Genomic DNA, 16,049 nt, shown 5'->3' with positions numbered 1-16,049 from the left:
CAAGGGTATGTAAACTTTTGAACGGGGTCATATTTAAAAATTCAGCTATTTTTTTGACTATATGTGAACTATATCTTTGAGGAGGACCTACCTTAGTTTGTGCTTGAGATGACAAAGGTTTCACCTGATTTCTTTGAAAATTTTTGTAAAGTATATTGTAAAACTGTGTCTGTGGCGACATTTCTGCAAAATAATATTACGTTGCTTCTTGCACGTTTCATGACACATTCAAATTGAAATGTCCAGTGAGTGGCGCTAAAAGTTTAATGCTCTATTGCATTTGAAAATAACGCAGCACCGACACTAAACCTCACCGATAGTGTTAACAAAAGCAAACCTGAGATTAAAACACATTTGCTGAAGCAACCATGTCATTTTAGCTGCCTCTGCAAGTCTTTGAGCTCTTTTATCATGACTCGTGTTTTAGGGACTCGTACCCGAGCGCTTCACATCACAAGAGCAATGCTGTATCAGGTGAGCTGCAGAGCAAGTTTACTACAGCAGAAAAGACACACATATGATGCAAACATCAAAATGTATTAGTTTACAAATCATGCACTATGGGAAAATTACTTTGAGCTCATAATATAGTATTTTGTAAGGAACTGCATGAAAATAAGTCTTTATAAATCAATGATCTGCTCCTCGAATCATCTGTTTGAAAATGAATAAAGGTTGTAGGTGTAGGCCACTAGTGTTCATTTCAGCTGGAAACTGCAGTGAATTGTATGTATTGGTACATTTTCGAAGTTTTGCATAAATGTAGGTAGAGGTACATTTTTTCCAATGAGCCTGCATTGTTAAAATCCTCCTCCACTAGTACATTTCAGTGACCACAGAAAAAAAAGAAGCTAATAAGGTTTCTTCCATTAATCGACGTCAATACATGCTCAGCGCACACACTCACTGTTAATGTTTCCAAGCCCCCGTACATGTCGTCTAACCTCTCTTGCTCAGGAAGAACCACGTAGGCACTACGCCAACACCTGGCACACAAGACCTCTCATGCTGTTCCTCCTTCACTCGCTGCTTCATCCTCTCCTCTTTTCCATCTAATCTGTGTGCGTTCACTGGAGGATTGACCAATGTTCCTTTATGCCTCAATACAAAGGCGTACAGTCATTTCTACATATAATCATTTCAGCCACTTTCAAACACACTGTTGATCTGCTTCTCTTGATGTAAACAACATTGTTGTGTGTGTGTGTGTGTGTGTGTGTGTGTGTGTGTATGTGTGTGTTTAATTTAATTAATGTATAGTATTCATAGTGGAATATACCAATAAAGTTTGGGGTCGGTAACATTTTTTAATGTTTTTGAATAGTCTCTTATTTGATCAAAAATACAGTGAAGTTGTGAAATATTATTACAATTTAAAACAGCTGTTTTCTATGTGAATATATTGTAAAATGATATTTATTCCTGTGATCAAAGCTGAATTTTCAGCATCATTACTCCAGTCTTCAGTGTCACATGATCCTTCAGAAATCATTCTAATATGCTGATTTGCTGCTCAAGAAACATTTATGATTAATATTAATGTTGAAAACAGTTGTGCTGCTTCATACTTTTGTGGAAACGGTGATACATTTTATTTTTCAGGATTCTTTGATGAATAGAAAGTTCAAAAGAACAGCGTTTATTTGAAATAGAATCTTTTGTAACATTATAAATCTTTACTGTCACTTTTGATCAATTTATTGCAAATTTGATTAATAAAAGTATTAATTTCTTTAAAGAAAACCTTACCAAATCAAACTTATAAATGGTAGTGTACTTAATGCACATCAAAAACATCATGCGACTAAACAGTTTATCAAAAATTAATTATTATATTTATTAAAAGAGTCACATGGCCTCCCCCACATGTACATCTTCCATTTTGATTTTCCATTTTGCCAGCGCAAACCCTCTTTTGGTTTTTAAAAACTACTCTCTGGATTTACTAAAGACACGCAGTGTAAAATTAGCGCTGAAAAGGCGTGGACTGAGTTGTTTTTGCAGCTGACCTTATTGCATATGTATTTGTAGGAGTTTTCCTTTCATACGCAAAATTTATGGGAGGAGAGTATTTAAATGAGTCACGCAATGCGATTTACTAATGTTTGCGCTAGTCAATTTACTGGTATTTCCGCCATTATTTACCGTCCAAAAAAAGCCAAAAGTATTGATCTTTTAGCTCCATTTTTTTGTTTATTTTTGACCCATCAACGCCACAAGTGTTGCTGGTATTGTCCATTATTCCATGCATGCACCTTGTTGGACGTGTGAAGTTGCACCAGATTAATTATACTACACTTAACCCATTTTGCGACATGGCTGCGGTTGTTGCTGCTAGGACGAGACACCGCAGAGAACAGAGAGCGTGTGGTAGAAGGGAGAAAATATTTTCCACTTGTATTAATTTCTTTGGAATGCCAGAGGAAGATGTTATCCGAACATATAATTTGCCAAGCCATGTTGGCCTATATATATATATATATATATATATATATATATATATATATATGTGTGTGTACGTGTTTATCAGATTAGTTGCGCCTGATGAGAGCATCAGCTCTGCTTATTTGCGATCCAGTGCTTATTTGCGCTGCTCTTATTAGATTGGTCATTGTGTAAATGATTTGACTGTGTCTGTGTTCTTTAATTTGCGCGTCAGCAGTAGATCATGCGCAAAACTTGCCACTCCCATCAGCGCATTGGTGGAATTGCCCTGTTTAGTAAATCTGGCCCGTAAACCAGAAATTCAGCCATTATCCCTGGAATTATTTCAGTGTTCTACACTGAAAAATCATTTTTTACAGTGAGTCTCTCAACAGTCTCTTCACTCTCAGTGGAAAAATCCTGTTTTCACGAATCCCATATGAATCACATTTCTGTCAGTTTTGAGATCAGATTTCATTGGCTGTGCAGGTGGTTTATTTCATCATCCTGGTCCAGACACATATGTGACGTCATACTCCATGCGGCATAGAGGTTAAGAATAGTTGCTGAGAATGTAACCATAGCGAGAAGTTGGTAAATCGGCTGATGTCATCAGGGGAACAGCATGCAGCCAGAGCTGCGCAGGGATGCAGGTGCTGCGGTCACAGGAAATGAAGAAGCTCATGCCCTCCAGCATCAGGGCTGTACATAAGCAGAGCATAAATTTCCCACTTTCCGTCAGCTCTCCCCTGAAATCCCAGTTTGGCAATGTGCTAAAAGCCTACGTCACGCAACCATGCCAGAAAAGTACTAAAACACACAATCACCTGCATAATAGAAGCAATAATGTGGATAGTCAGTACTAATGATTGGATTTTTAAAACAAATCTGAGTCGTCTGCAGTGTCCATGATCACAGTTTTATTAGTGAACACTCTGTACTGTGTTTATTTTCTGTGCTAATCATCCATCCACATGAAGATCGTGTTCTCCTGTTTGTACTTCGGCATTCACATGCATTAGTGAAAAGAAACTTGCTACTTTCCATGAAATGTCAGATGAGAGTGCCTCTTACAGCCTACGCGTAATGAAGGTGCCATCACACACACTTTTACATCCTAATGCTTTTAAATAATTATGTTGGGAGAAACAGTTTATTTACTGGTTGTTATCAAACATTGATGTTTTTGACACACCTGCCAATGCTAGGTGAATTCAGAAAATGTATGGATCATTCATATTTCATTCGTGGCCATAACATTTTTATTTTCTAATGTTGTTGTCCTGAATTTTAATATTATTTTAGATCATATTTGGCTGTTATTATTACTAATTTTCAGGTTTTTAGCATGCATTCAATATATTAATTTATTTAAAAGTTTTTACTTGAATTTAACAGTCGTATTTGTATCTCTAATATTAACAAAATACTTTAATGTATTGCTCGCTGTTCATGTTTGTTAACGCATTAACTAACGTTAACTAATGGGACCTTGTTGTAAAATGTTATACACTATTTGATATTATTTTAGATAATATTTGACTATTATATCAACTAATATAATGCAAAAAAAAAAAATTTTTGTTGTTTTTTACTTCATCAAAATGATATGAACCTTTTTAACACCTGCCAATGCAAGCTGAATTCAGAAAATGTATGAATAATGTATATTTTTGATTGGCCATCAAATCTTACTTTTCATAATTTTATAATCATGCAATTGTGAATTTTAATAGTATTATTTGGCTGTATTTAATTATTAATTTTCAGGTTTTTAGCATGCATTCATTATATTAATTTATTTTAATTTATTTTTATCACCTTTCTCCACATTTCCCCTGATTTTCCTCACACTGATGTACTGTAAATTTATACACCATCCATGAGGAATATAACTTTTGGAACAGCATTTGTCTTGAGTATTAGCATAAATGAACTAATAATCTGAAATATGGAGAGAAATATGCCAGCTGGCCTCTCAGGTAACAGCGTCCAGCAGTTGTAGGATTTTATCCTGAAGGAGACTCAGCCTCTTATCTGAAACTGAGAGGAATATTTCTTTGTTTAAGAACAAGAGGTTTTTTTTTCAATAAAGCAATTAAAATTGCATCTGTTTGAGCGTAGATGTGTATCAGTAACTGTGACGCAGTGAGATGCATTTTGCTTTGTGTTTTCAGTGGAGCGTGAGCGATGCAATCTGTGTCCACAGACCTTTGCTGAAAGCCCTGCAGATTTCTGTCAGGTTTCAGCAGCTGTCACTCACAACGTCCTGCTGGACATAATATATTCATCCCTTTCATACTCATTTTGGTCAGATTAAATATGCCTTTAGCTACAGACCCAGGGATATATAACCCTCTGATACTGTTTAGTCAGTTTAGACTGAAAATTTTCAAATTTTCAAAAAAAAAAATTTATCAGGATGGTATGAAATTTTAAATTAATCAATTAAAAAATAGTATAAAATGTTTTTTTTCTCTCTGATATTATTTTAAATGTAAATGGTGAATAATTTAGAAATAAATATTGTTTAGTATCATGAAACCCCTCAAAATACAGAATATCAAAGTGAAAATTTTATCAAAAACAAACATGAACATACTATGTTCATTTTATTTATTCATAAAATAAGTTACACTGATATGGTGTTCAGTCTTTTTCTAATATTTTTTTATTATTTTAGATGGGAACTGTGAATAATCTAGAAGTAAATATTGTTTAGTACCATGAAATCCCCTCAAAATACAAAATATTAAAGTGGAAATATTATGGAAAACAAATATAGTATATTAATTTAATATATATTTGTAAAAAGTTACACATATGGTGTTTAGCCATTTTTTTCTTCTATTATTTTAATTATTATAAATGAAAAAATTGTAAATAATTTAGAAGTAAATATTGTTTAGTACAATGAAATCCCCCCCCAAAAAATCATGATTATGTTTTTAAATTATTATTTTTTTTATTATTATTATTTTATCAGAATGGTACGACATTTTAAATTAATCAATTGAAAAATAGTATAAAATGTGTTTTTTTTTTTCTCTCTAATATTATTTTAAATGTAAATGGTGAATAATTTAGAAATAAATATTGTTTAGTATCATGAAACCCCTCAAAATACAGATTATCAAAGTAAAAATATTATCGAAAACAGATATACTATATTCATTTTATATATATAAAAAAGTTACACTTATGGTGTTCAGTTTTTTTCTATTTTTTTTTATTATTTTAAAAGGAAATTGTAAAATATTTTAGAAGTAAATATTGTTTAGTACCCCTCAAAATACAAAATATTAAAGTGAAAATATTGTGGGAAACAAATATTGTATATTCATTTAATATATATTTATAAAAAAGTTACACTTATGGTGTTTAGTCATTTTTTCTTCTATTATTTTAAATGGAAATTGTGAATAATTTAGAAGTAAATATTGTTTAATACGATGAAATCCCTTCAAAATACAAAATATTAAAGTGAAAATATGGGGGGGGGGAGATATAGTATATACATTTTATTTAAAAAAAAAAAAGTTACTTTTATGGTGTTCGGTCTGTTTTGACCAGCAAACAGTACAAGTGTGACTCATAAGTTATCAGTGCCAGAGGGTTAACACATTTTATCATGTTTAAATCCATTCCACAGATTATGCCCCAAATGAGCTCATAAAACTTGAAAAAGTCTGCAGATTCTGCCCGTTTGCCTCCATGCACAACATAACCTGAGCAGAGATGGAGGTGTGGACATGCTTGTGATCGCACACCAACCTGCATCAAATTAACCTACTTCTTCTAGTGATGCAGAAGAGCCATTTGTTAGGTAACTTCTATGCGTGTATATGAACGGACATGAGGACGAGTATCAGGAGGCCATTTAAAGCAATATTGGTTGTTATTTTACAGCCCTGTGAGTGTGTCTGTACGACTCTTCTCTGAAAACCGGTCTGTATATCTGCATCCAGAGCTCAAGAAGTGGGTCAGTGTGTACAAGAATTATAAAAGATGATGTTTAAATGTTGAAAAGAACAATTTCATAAACTTGCCGTGTACGAAGTCACGTCCACAGCGCGGCACAGCTCTACTCTCTCATATTTGTCTAAAGGAAAAGTTCATCCAAAAATGAAAACTGTCGTCATTCACTCACTCTCATAATCGCATTGATCACTATGCAATTATATACACTCAAAAATATTATGTATTTTATTTGAATTTCATATATTGTATATTGTATGTAGTGAACAAGGACAAACAGTCTGTGATAAACAGACTGACAGGCAATGTGCAATTATTGAAAAAAAAAAAATCAGCTGATCCAGTTCACAAAACTGGTTCAAATGATTCATTCATGATTCATCTTGATGATCCAGTTCTAGTTCAGCTCATTGACTGTGATCCGTTTCTCCGATCGCTGTTATGAAAGTCATCCAGGTTTTGACCGACATGAGGGTGAGTAAATGATGGCAGAAGCTTCATCTCCCACCACATTAACCCAGTTTCCCTCCAATATATATTATTCCCTGTACGAGGCTTCAATTGTGTCGAGACAGAGCTGTTATTACTTTCTTTTTGCAATGAAGGCTGCCGTTTTCATAATGACCGTATCTATATCACGTTCTACTGCGCCCAGCGGCACGAGCATTGAATCGACGGAACTTGACATCACTGTTTTAATTAGATAGTCCGGTTGTGATTGGCCGATAGGATGTGATTAAGCCAAATGACTCGAATCAGATGCTTGTGAAGAGTGTGTAGGTGGTCATTTATTAAAGGGCACACGAAGTCAAATGTTATTACGGACATATTCAGTTAAATTAATGTTTCCCAGAAGGTTATATAATGCTCTTCAACATTGCATGAAAAAGTTTGCATTTGAAATGAGTTAAAGGAAAAAGTCAAGTCATGCTATATCCATTCTTTTGAATAAGTTAACTCTCTATTAGGGGAAATGTAAGGTTAAGCTGAAAAGAATATGAGTTTCGTTGTTATATTTAAAAGTGAAACAGATTCTTCTTCCAACTTAATTATTAAAATCAAGTCATAGGCTAGTTTTCATGCTTGTTTATATACATGTGTTCACTAATGAATCATTTTCTGCTTTTTAATAATTCACATTTCATTGCAAATAACTAGGGTGAATTAGACGCCACTCTGTCTGTTTCATCAGACTTTCAGTGGCAAGAACTTTGTCTCAAGGGACGCAAGTGTGAAGAACAAACTAAGTTGATTGAATTTCAGACTGTAAATGTGAAGAGTGCAACTCAAATGATCTGATTACAGAAGGGAACCATAACCAGGTCACATTGTTTGTGCTTCATCAGTTTTAGCTAATAATTAAGTGGATGTGAGAGGTGTCGCCTCTCTGAGGATAAGAATCTGTCAGGACAATATTTCACTCAAAAATCAAAAGAAAAAACCGAACATTTTGCATTATTTTACTTTATTTTATTTTATGCTTCATTCATTTGTTGTAATTCCCATTATTCTCAAGTCTTCGTTAAAGCGTTATAAGTCATGAACCAAGCCACCCAGCTGCGAGGAGAATCACAACATTACAAACTTTGATTTAAAGCAAAAAAGTATTTGAAAATCGAACAAAAACACAAAAGTACTAGACTGTGAACTTTACGGCTTTACTGTGGGAAAGAACTACAATCCCATGAAGCATTGCGAGCAGCATAATCTAATTAAAAATAAAAATGATGGAGAAACCATCTGAGAATCTTATCTATCTATCTGTCTATATCTATCAACAATATATTTTAAGTTTATTGCAAAGTATGCATATATATACACACATTTAAGTATTTTGAGAGTGAAGTGAGATTGACTCGATTACATCATTTGCAGTGCTTCATGGGAGTGGGCGGAGCTAAAGAGGTCTTTGACGCATTTTGCTTATCCTGACTCTGATTGGTGGAATTTTCTATACAGCATCATGGGTAATGTAGTTTTTCACCAAGAATTTCACTGTTAAACGTGATTATTTTAAAACTAAGCAGGCTGACGGCTTCAAAAGAAGCAAATACCATCAATTAACAACCTCGTAGCTCACAGTAAGGCCGTCTTTAAAGGTTTATAAGTTATCTTTAATAATCAATTCCCCTATAGAAAAAATGAATCGAGTTTTTACTTTGCCGGAACCAGACTGTTGCACTCTATAGAGATTTTCATTACTGTAATATAGAGTTACAAGTTATATTATAAGATAATATATTATTGTTTTTATTTATTTATTGTATTACAGTAATGTGATTGTTTTGCATTGCATAAATGAGAATAATGCTACAATACATGCAAATGAACTTTTATTATTATTAACGAAACATGATATCTTCCACAAAATCATTTCTGCCGTTCTCTGTCTGTATGGCAAAGTATTTATCGCTGATCTTCTAGTTCAAGCTGAAGATTATTTATCAATTATATATTTATAAATTGACAGGACAGAGAGTTTTTGAGATTTTTGAGAAGTCACAAGACTTTATTGTTAATTCAAACATTTTATACATTTAGATAATTAAGTGTGTTTTGATAGTAAGTGTTTGATTTGTTACTTAGAACCTCATTAATTTTATTAAATTTGGGTGGCAAGTCAGTTTTTATTCCTGTTATATGCCATGTTATATTAATTATATTATAAAAGAGGTAGTCAAGACTATTGGATAAAATTCAGTATTAATGTGTGCAAAGTAGAGGTCTTCACGGGTCCAAAAATTCATACCCGAACCCGAAGAGACCTGTAAATGGCTTGCATTAACTCCGCCCGCTCTGCTTCTGATGGCTGGGGTCGCTCGTGTTTTTTTTGCCTTATTTCCCGGCTCATACTTTGCAAGTTACAAAACACACACACAGCGCTGACTGACTCTGATCTCTCTAACTCAATGTTAAACAGACCCGGGAACCGAAGTAATAGATCGGACCCGGCTGACCATTTAAAATATAGACCCAAACCTGTACGGGTCCTCGGGTCTCGGGTACTCTTTGTAGACCTGTAGTGCAAAGTATTTATTTGTTCATGGTGAAAAATTCCAGTAAAATGTTTATAGAGGTCAGGTCATCTAGTGTGTATTTTGTTGCATAAAAGCAACACAACACATATTCTGATACCTTGTTTGACGTCTTTAAAGTCAATCCATCAAACACAATATGCTGTTCATGCTTTCTCAATCTCTTGCCTTTATCAGCAGAATGAAATAACAGTCTGTGCCATTACATACTGACCTGCTGAATGACGACAGCTCTTGCACTACTTCAGGCTAATAGTCAGACTCAATGGAAATTTCTTTTTTCATGCATGTTGCCTTTCAGCACTCGATACATAATTAAGATCTTAAACGTGCAAAGTCTTCGAGGATGCGTGTAATGATCTAGGACTCACGCTGAGCTCCTCATTCAGCCCATAATGACGTCTCTGTGCAGTTAAAGTTAAAATCTGATTCGCAATCAAGTCAGAAGTGCTGTCGCTTTACCAAAGTCATTCCAGCCTCTATATGACATTTGGACATGGATATATCTTCCAAACTACACATGCTACTGAAATAGTCCTTTGTAAAAGATTTAAACAATTATTTTTTCTAATTATTAGTTTATTGTATGTATCTGTTGATTCAATTTCTGATCTCAATTCACACAAAAATATGGTCAGTAAGATTTTTTTTTCTTGAAAGAAAGTAATACGTTGCATTAAATTGATTGTGTACTTCTATTTCAAATAAATTCTGTTTCTATTCATCAAAGAATCCAGAAAAAAAAAGAAATGTATCTTTTTGAGCATCAAATCTTCATATTAGAATGATTTCTGAAGGATCATGTCACTGAAGACTGGAGAAACAGATGCTGAAAATGATCACAGAAATAAATTACAGTTTACTATATATTCACATAGAAAACAGTTATTTTAAATTGTAATAATATTTCACAATTTTTACTGTATTTTTGATCTTCCTTGGTGAGCAGAAGAGACTTCTTTCAAAAACATTTTAAAAAATCTATCCTTCCCCAAACATTTGAACGCAGTGTATTTTTAAAAACCTTTGCATCATGTTTATGACTTTTGTTTATGGCCTTAAGGTGCAAATAATTACATCTAAAATGTATTTTCTTTGCATCTTTTCAGATTTTTCCTTATGATGGCACCTTTGGTTGCCAAAAAATGTGTGACACTGTGGCCTTTCTGTCAAGCATTTGTCTGGTCGTATTACATTATCACTGCAGTTGTTGCATTGACGTACAAATGGTTTTCAATTACGTTTTTTTATCAAAAGGTGCTTTCATGAATTCAGAAGGTAGGAGAATACAACAATATGAGCAGTAATTGACAGTATTTTATGCTCAACAATAGTAGAAATCAGGTCAGGTGAGACTGAGACCAAAATACACTTAAGTAACAAGCCATTTTTATTATTTAATTTTGATACAGTCAATGCTTTTATAATATTGATTACATTCAGTAAGTTGCATAAAGTGTAATACAGCATTTTCCACAAGGACAGTAAAACATGAAAACATAAAATATGGGAGGTGTAAATGTAATGTAATCAAGAAAAAATACATGTTCACCATGTTTTTCAAAATAAAATGTTCTGTAAAGTGTAAAGTTTGGTGTATGTTCATGCTACTGGAAAATTCCAACTCAGTGCTTGAGAAAAAAACGCCTTTGAAGGCATTTATTGTAATTGAAATCCACAGATGCAAATAGATAAAGTGCAGTAAAATAAAGACTTTCCGCTAAAGAAGCCCAAAATCTCAAAATTGACCAGTGCATGAAAAGACAATAGTTTAGCCCATTGTTTCTCAACTGGAGGGTTTGATCGTGGAGTGTGTAGTCAAAGAAACAACAACAAAACTTATTTCTAAAAGTTTTTCTGATGCAAGACTTTTATTTTGAAAGACGTGCGTGAAAGCTCTTGTCTGTTCTTCAAAGACTTTGCTCTTCTGTCAGACAGAATGCATTTTTCTATTCCGCTGCACTACATTTCCATAGTTTTTCTACATAAACACACTAGACGGACGCATTTGACCGTTGCGCTCACGTCTCTTGTCTTTTACAGCGCTCGCTCGTTCTAAAAATACGGCGTGTCCCCCCAAATAATTAGAAATGGCCGAATTGTCCCCCCTAATATTTGAAATTCTTGCACTGTTCTGCTGTATGTTGTAATTTAAGGATGTCAAAAAGATTTAAAAGTTACATTTTTTAGTCTGGTGACTATGTCAATAAACCATGTCAATGTCAAAATGATTGAGCTGGCCAATCAAATCAAAGTAGGTGGGGTTTACTGTTCACAGAAGCAGAGCGTGAATTCCAGCGCGAAGTGTCAGTTTAACGTTGAAAGAGAGTGAGCTAAAATGTAAACAGTGAAACATTTACATCTTTTGCGATAGAAATGTTAAAAGACCGACAGTAACATCAGTGATGCAAGCTACTCGACTTTTTTCAAGACATGGTTACTGCCTTGGTATTGTGTATTTAGCATGGTAACTAGTTTCTGTAACCTTAACCCAAAATGATATATTTTTGATGACTGTGGTGGCTCATACTTGGTACCTGTGTGTGTGTTATTCATTTCTTTGGTTCAAATTCCTAAAAATTTGGGTCGCGGTTTAATGACTGTGGGATAATGTGGGTCCTGTGGCCAAGCCGGTTAAGAACCGCTGGCTCAGCCCTTACGTGAATATGTTGTGTGTTTGTCTCTTTGCACTAGGAATGCCAGTCCTATAGGGGTGGTCCTGACCGCAGTGGTGGGCGTGTCCTACACAATAGCTATTGCATATGAAGGGTAAGTGTGTTATCAGTATCAGTTTTCACTCATAATCCATATACTGTCATGAAATGGCAAGATTGGTCTTAAAACTCAACCTTTAAAAACAACCAGTTAAACCAAAGTGCTTTACAGTACACAAGATAATATACTCTTTATAAAACCAATAAATACCCAACCCTAAAATCTTATATCTATATTTAAAACTTAGTCAAAGCTAAGGAATAATATGTGTTTTTAAAGCAGATTTAAAACTGTCCAGTGACGAGGCTGCTCTGACATCAAAACAGAAACTTGTTTCAGAGTTTAGGGCCTACAATAGCAAATACATGATCGCCCTTCAATTTATAGCGACAACGAGGGTCTTTCAACAGAAGTTGGTCAGATGACCTAAGTATTCTCATAGGAGAGTAAGGGACAAAAATACGAACTGTTTTTGTACAGATAAAATAACTGGAAGTGAATGACCGCATTCAAGTTGCAAATGGCTGCACACAGTATTACGTTAAAAATAAAATGGATAAAGTGGGACCTTTTTTATCCTTCAAAAGCAGTGTTTTTGCGAAGTCTGAATTACAACCCACACTGAAATGTGCTGCTCAAATATACAGTTCTGTGTGTGTATATATATATATAATTTTTGAAAGATCCAGATTGTTTCAAATATCTCAAAATTGCTAAATAATCATGAAATGACCCCTTTAAAAACTATTAATAATAATAATAATAATAACAATGGATTTGTTCTCTTTTTTTTCCCTTCTTGATTTAAAGTACCAAATCAGCTCATATCAAACATTTTAAATGTGGATTTCAGACATGAAAACCCTTACAGAAGTGTGGAAGAAGTCATTTATGCAACTTAGTTTCAATAAATATTTTTTTAATGTTTTTTGGAAAGCTACAGATTGTTTTAAAGATGTCATAAAATCAAGAAATATTTTAAATTGTCATGAAATGACTCCTTTAAAAACTATTAACAGTAATAATAGGAATTAATTTGGTCTCTTCTGTTTCCATCTTGATTTAAAATAGCTTATATTGGTTAAATCAAACATTTTAAATATATAATTCCATAAAAGCATAACAAGCAGTTTAGGGGGATTTAAGTTATTAAATAAAATTCTAGTGTAAAGTTTGATTGTAAAAAGTAAAAAATGAAAGCAGAGTGGAGATGGTGTAAAATGCATGCTATTGGCACACACCCATGTTCTTGTTTCTTTTTTTACTTCTGAGACACAAAAGACATCAGCTCTGAGTCTGAGATGCACTAAAATTGATGGAAGTAAAGGTCAGCCCACTCGACAATAAAAAGGTTAAGCAGAAAACCTGCCAACTTTCCTCCATAGTGACAGGAATACATTTTTTTCCTTTTTTTTTTTTTAGCAACAGGAATAAATGTGGGACTAAAACACTGTAAAGTCTCTATGGCGACAGGAGGCCGTCACAGAACTGAACTTTAATAACACTAAAACAACAACAACAACAACAACAGCTTCTTAGCAGTCTGGTCTGAGCGTACAGACCGATAATGATAGGAGAGCGGGATGAGCTGTCTAATACGCTAAATTAGACAGAACTCTGTCTCCCACATAAACACAGGGCGCCAACACCGCTTTAAACCAGAAAGTGAAAGAAAAACCAGCCAATGGCAGTCTGTTGTGTTCTGTGATTTCCTCATGAGTGGATCCACACATTTGATAAAAATACAGACGGAGGTACAAATCAGGATTATTAGAGTTAACTAAAACGATAAACCTTAACTCAAATAAAATAAAATATTAAAAATTATTTCTCATTTCCATTTAGTTTAAGTTGATGTACTAAAATAACTAAAACTAAAACTGAAATAAAATTAATAAAAACTATATATGCATTCTTTTTAAAAGGTAGTAGCATCATTTGGAACTTTCAATATCACTTTTTATTTTTATTTTTTTATTCTATTTTATTATTATTATTATTTATTTGTATTCTCTTTTTAAATAATGTGTTTAATTTTTAACTTAATGTTTGCAACATTAAAAACTGTATTTAGACTATTTTGATACTGTTAACAGGGTTGCATACTGTGTGTGTGTGTGTGTGTGTGTGTGTGTGTGTGTGTGTGTGTGTGTATATATGTAAACATTACTATTTTTAATGTTTTTGAAATAAGCCAAAAATCAGATCAAAAATACAGAAAAAAAACTGTAATATTATTACAATTTAAAATAATGGTTTTCTGTTTTAATATACTTTCAAATATAATTTATTGCTGTGATCAAAGCTGAATTTTCAGCATCATTACTCCAGTCTTCAGTGTCACATGATCCTTCAGAAATCATTCTAATATGATGATTTATTATCGATGTTGCAAACAGTTGTGCTGCTTAATATTTCTTTATAACCTGTGATACTCTTTTCAGGATTATTTGGTGAATAAAAAGTTAAAAAAGAACAGCATTTATTTAAAAAGACAATCTTTTGTAACAATATACACTACCATTAAAAGGTTCGGGGTCAGTAATTTTTTTTCCTTTCTTTTTTGAAAGAAATTAATACTTTTATTCAGCAAGGATGTGTTAAAATGATAAAAAGTTTTTTTTTTTTTTTTTTTTTAATTTTAAATAAATGCTGTTCTTTCTAACTTTTTATTCATTAATGAATCCTGGAAAAGTATCACAAGTTCCAAAAATTATTAAGCAGCACAACTGTTACCAACATTGATAATAAATCAGCATGTTAGAATGATTTCTGAAGGATCATGTGACACTGAAGACTGGAGTAATGATGCTGAAAATATTTTAAAGTGTATTAAAATAGAAAACCATTATTTTAAATTGTAATAATATTTTGATCAAATAAATACAGGCTTGATGAGCAGAAGAGACTTCTTTCAAAAACATAAAAAATGGTTTTATATATATATATATATATATATATATATAGCCTAATGAGTAGTCAATAAAACTGATCATATGTTTTCTTAACATTTTATGAAGGTTAAGCACCTCATTTCACTGACAATTAGTTGTGTCATCATTGACTAAGAGTTGCAGGCCTTATTTTCTGCCTATTTCTGCCATCTCTTACACACACACACACACACACACACAGGGTGTCAGGCACAGGCTGGTACGCTCCTTGAGATTTATGATGTGTGTGTGTTTAACTCCTCATGTTTGCAGACCATTCACTGAGGAGATCTATCGGCAGAGGAGCCAGCGCTGCAAGCACAAATAAAGACGGAGCGCGCTTGTGTAAAGATGACACCCAGATTCCCGATCCGCAGGAGCGCTGCTGACACTGCAAGCTCTTGGATAGAGATGGGTGGATACATAGCACATAGATCTTTAACACTACCGCAATGTTTAAACTTTTCTTTTAAATGCAAACTGTGAATGCAATGACAATCTTCAGTTGTAATCTGTAGTTTGCTCTTCATTGACATCACGTATCATAACCATAAATGGTTGTTTTTATTTCCTCAATCCATTCCTAATGCACGTCCAGGCTGAAAGCAGCTGTTTTAGGGTCCATTTGATTCATGTTCAGAGATTGAATGTACTTTGATCTGTTTTATGTGAGGATGCAGGTTTTTCTTTCCAAAGGTGAAATAAATGGATGCTTCCTGTTTTGTCTTTCAGTATGAAAACATTCTCCTTCCTTTTCCTTCTTACTCTAATGGTACAGAGCTTCCCAGACTGTTTTGTCAGCCGAACCCTTTAGATGTGAAATAGTCCACCTGAGAATATAAATTAATATTTCAATAATTCACCAACACATTTTCATGTTCTTGGTTCTTTGGTGTCAGATAATGATCACATGACATGCAAGTAAATAGCTAAGATATTTAATGTGTTTATTAGTAAGTGTTTT

At 33.5% G+C, this 16,049-nt stretch overlaps 1 protein-coding gene across 1 annotated transcript in view; it reads left to right on the top strand.

Moving 5' to 3' along the window:
• Nucleotides 1-15,816, top strand: part of pemt (phosphatidylethanolamine N-methyltransferase) — a 74,456-nt gene extending 58,640 nt beyond the window's left edge. The window contains exons 6-7 of the mRNA XM_051914266.1: nt 12,132-12,206; nt 15,359-15,816. Coding sequence (XP_051770226.1) covers nt 12,132-12,206; nt 15,359-15,413 — 130 coding nt within the window. The 3' untranslated portion in view covers nt 15,414-15,816. The remainder of the gene's footprint in view (nt 1-12,131; nt 12,207-15,358) is intronic.
• Nucleotides 15,817-16,049: the final 233 nt, after the last annotated feature.

This window comes from Ctenopharyngodon idella, chromosome 12 (assembly GCF_019924925.1).
Source record: "Ctenopharyngodon idella isolate HZGC_01 chromosome 12, HZGC01, whole genome shotgun sequence".
Classification (NCBI taxonomy): domain Eukaryota; kingdom Metazoa; phylum Chordata; class Actinopteri; order Cypriniformes; family Xenocyprididae; genus Ctenopharyngodon; species Ctenopharyngodon idella.
Note: the sequence above shows the minus strand (reverse complement) of the source record. Positions and strands in the feature narration are given on the sequence as shown.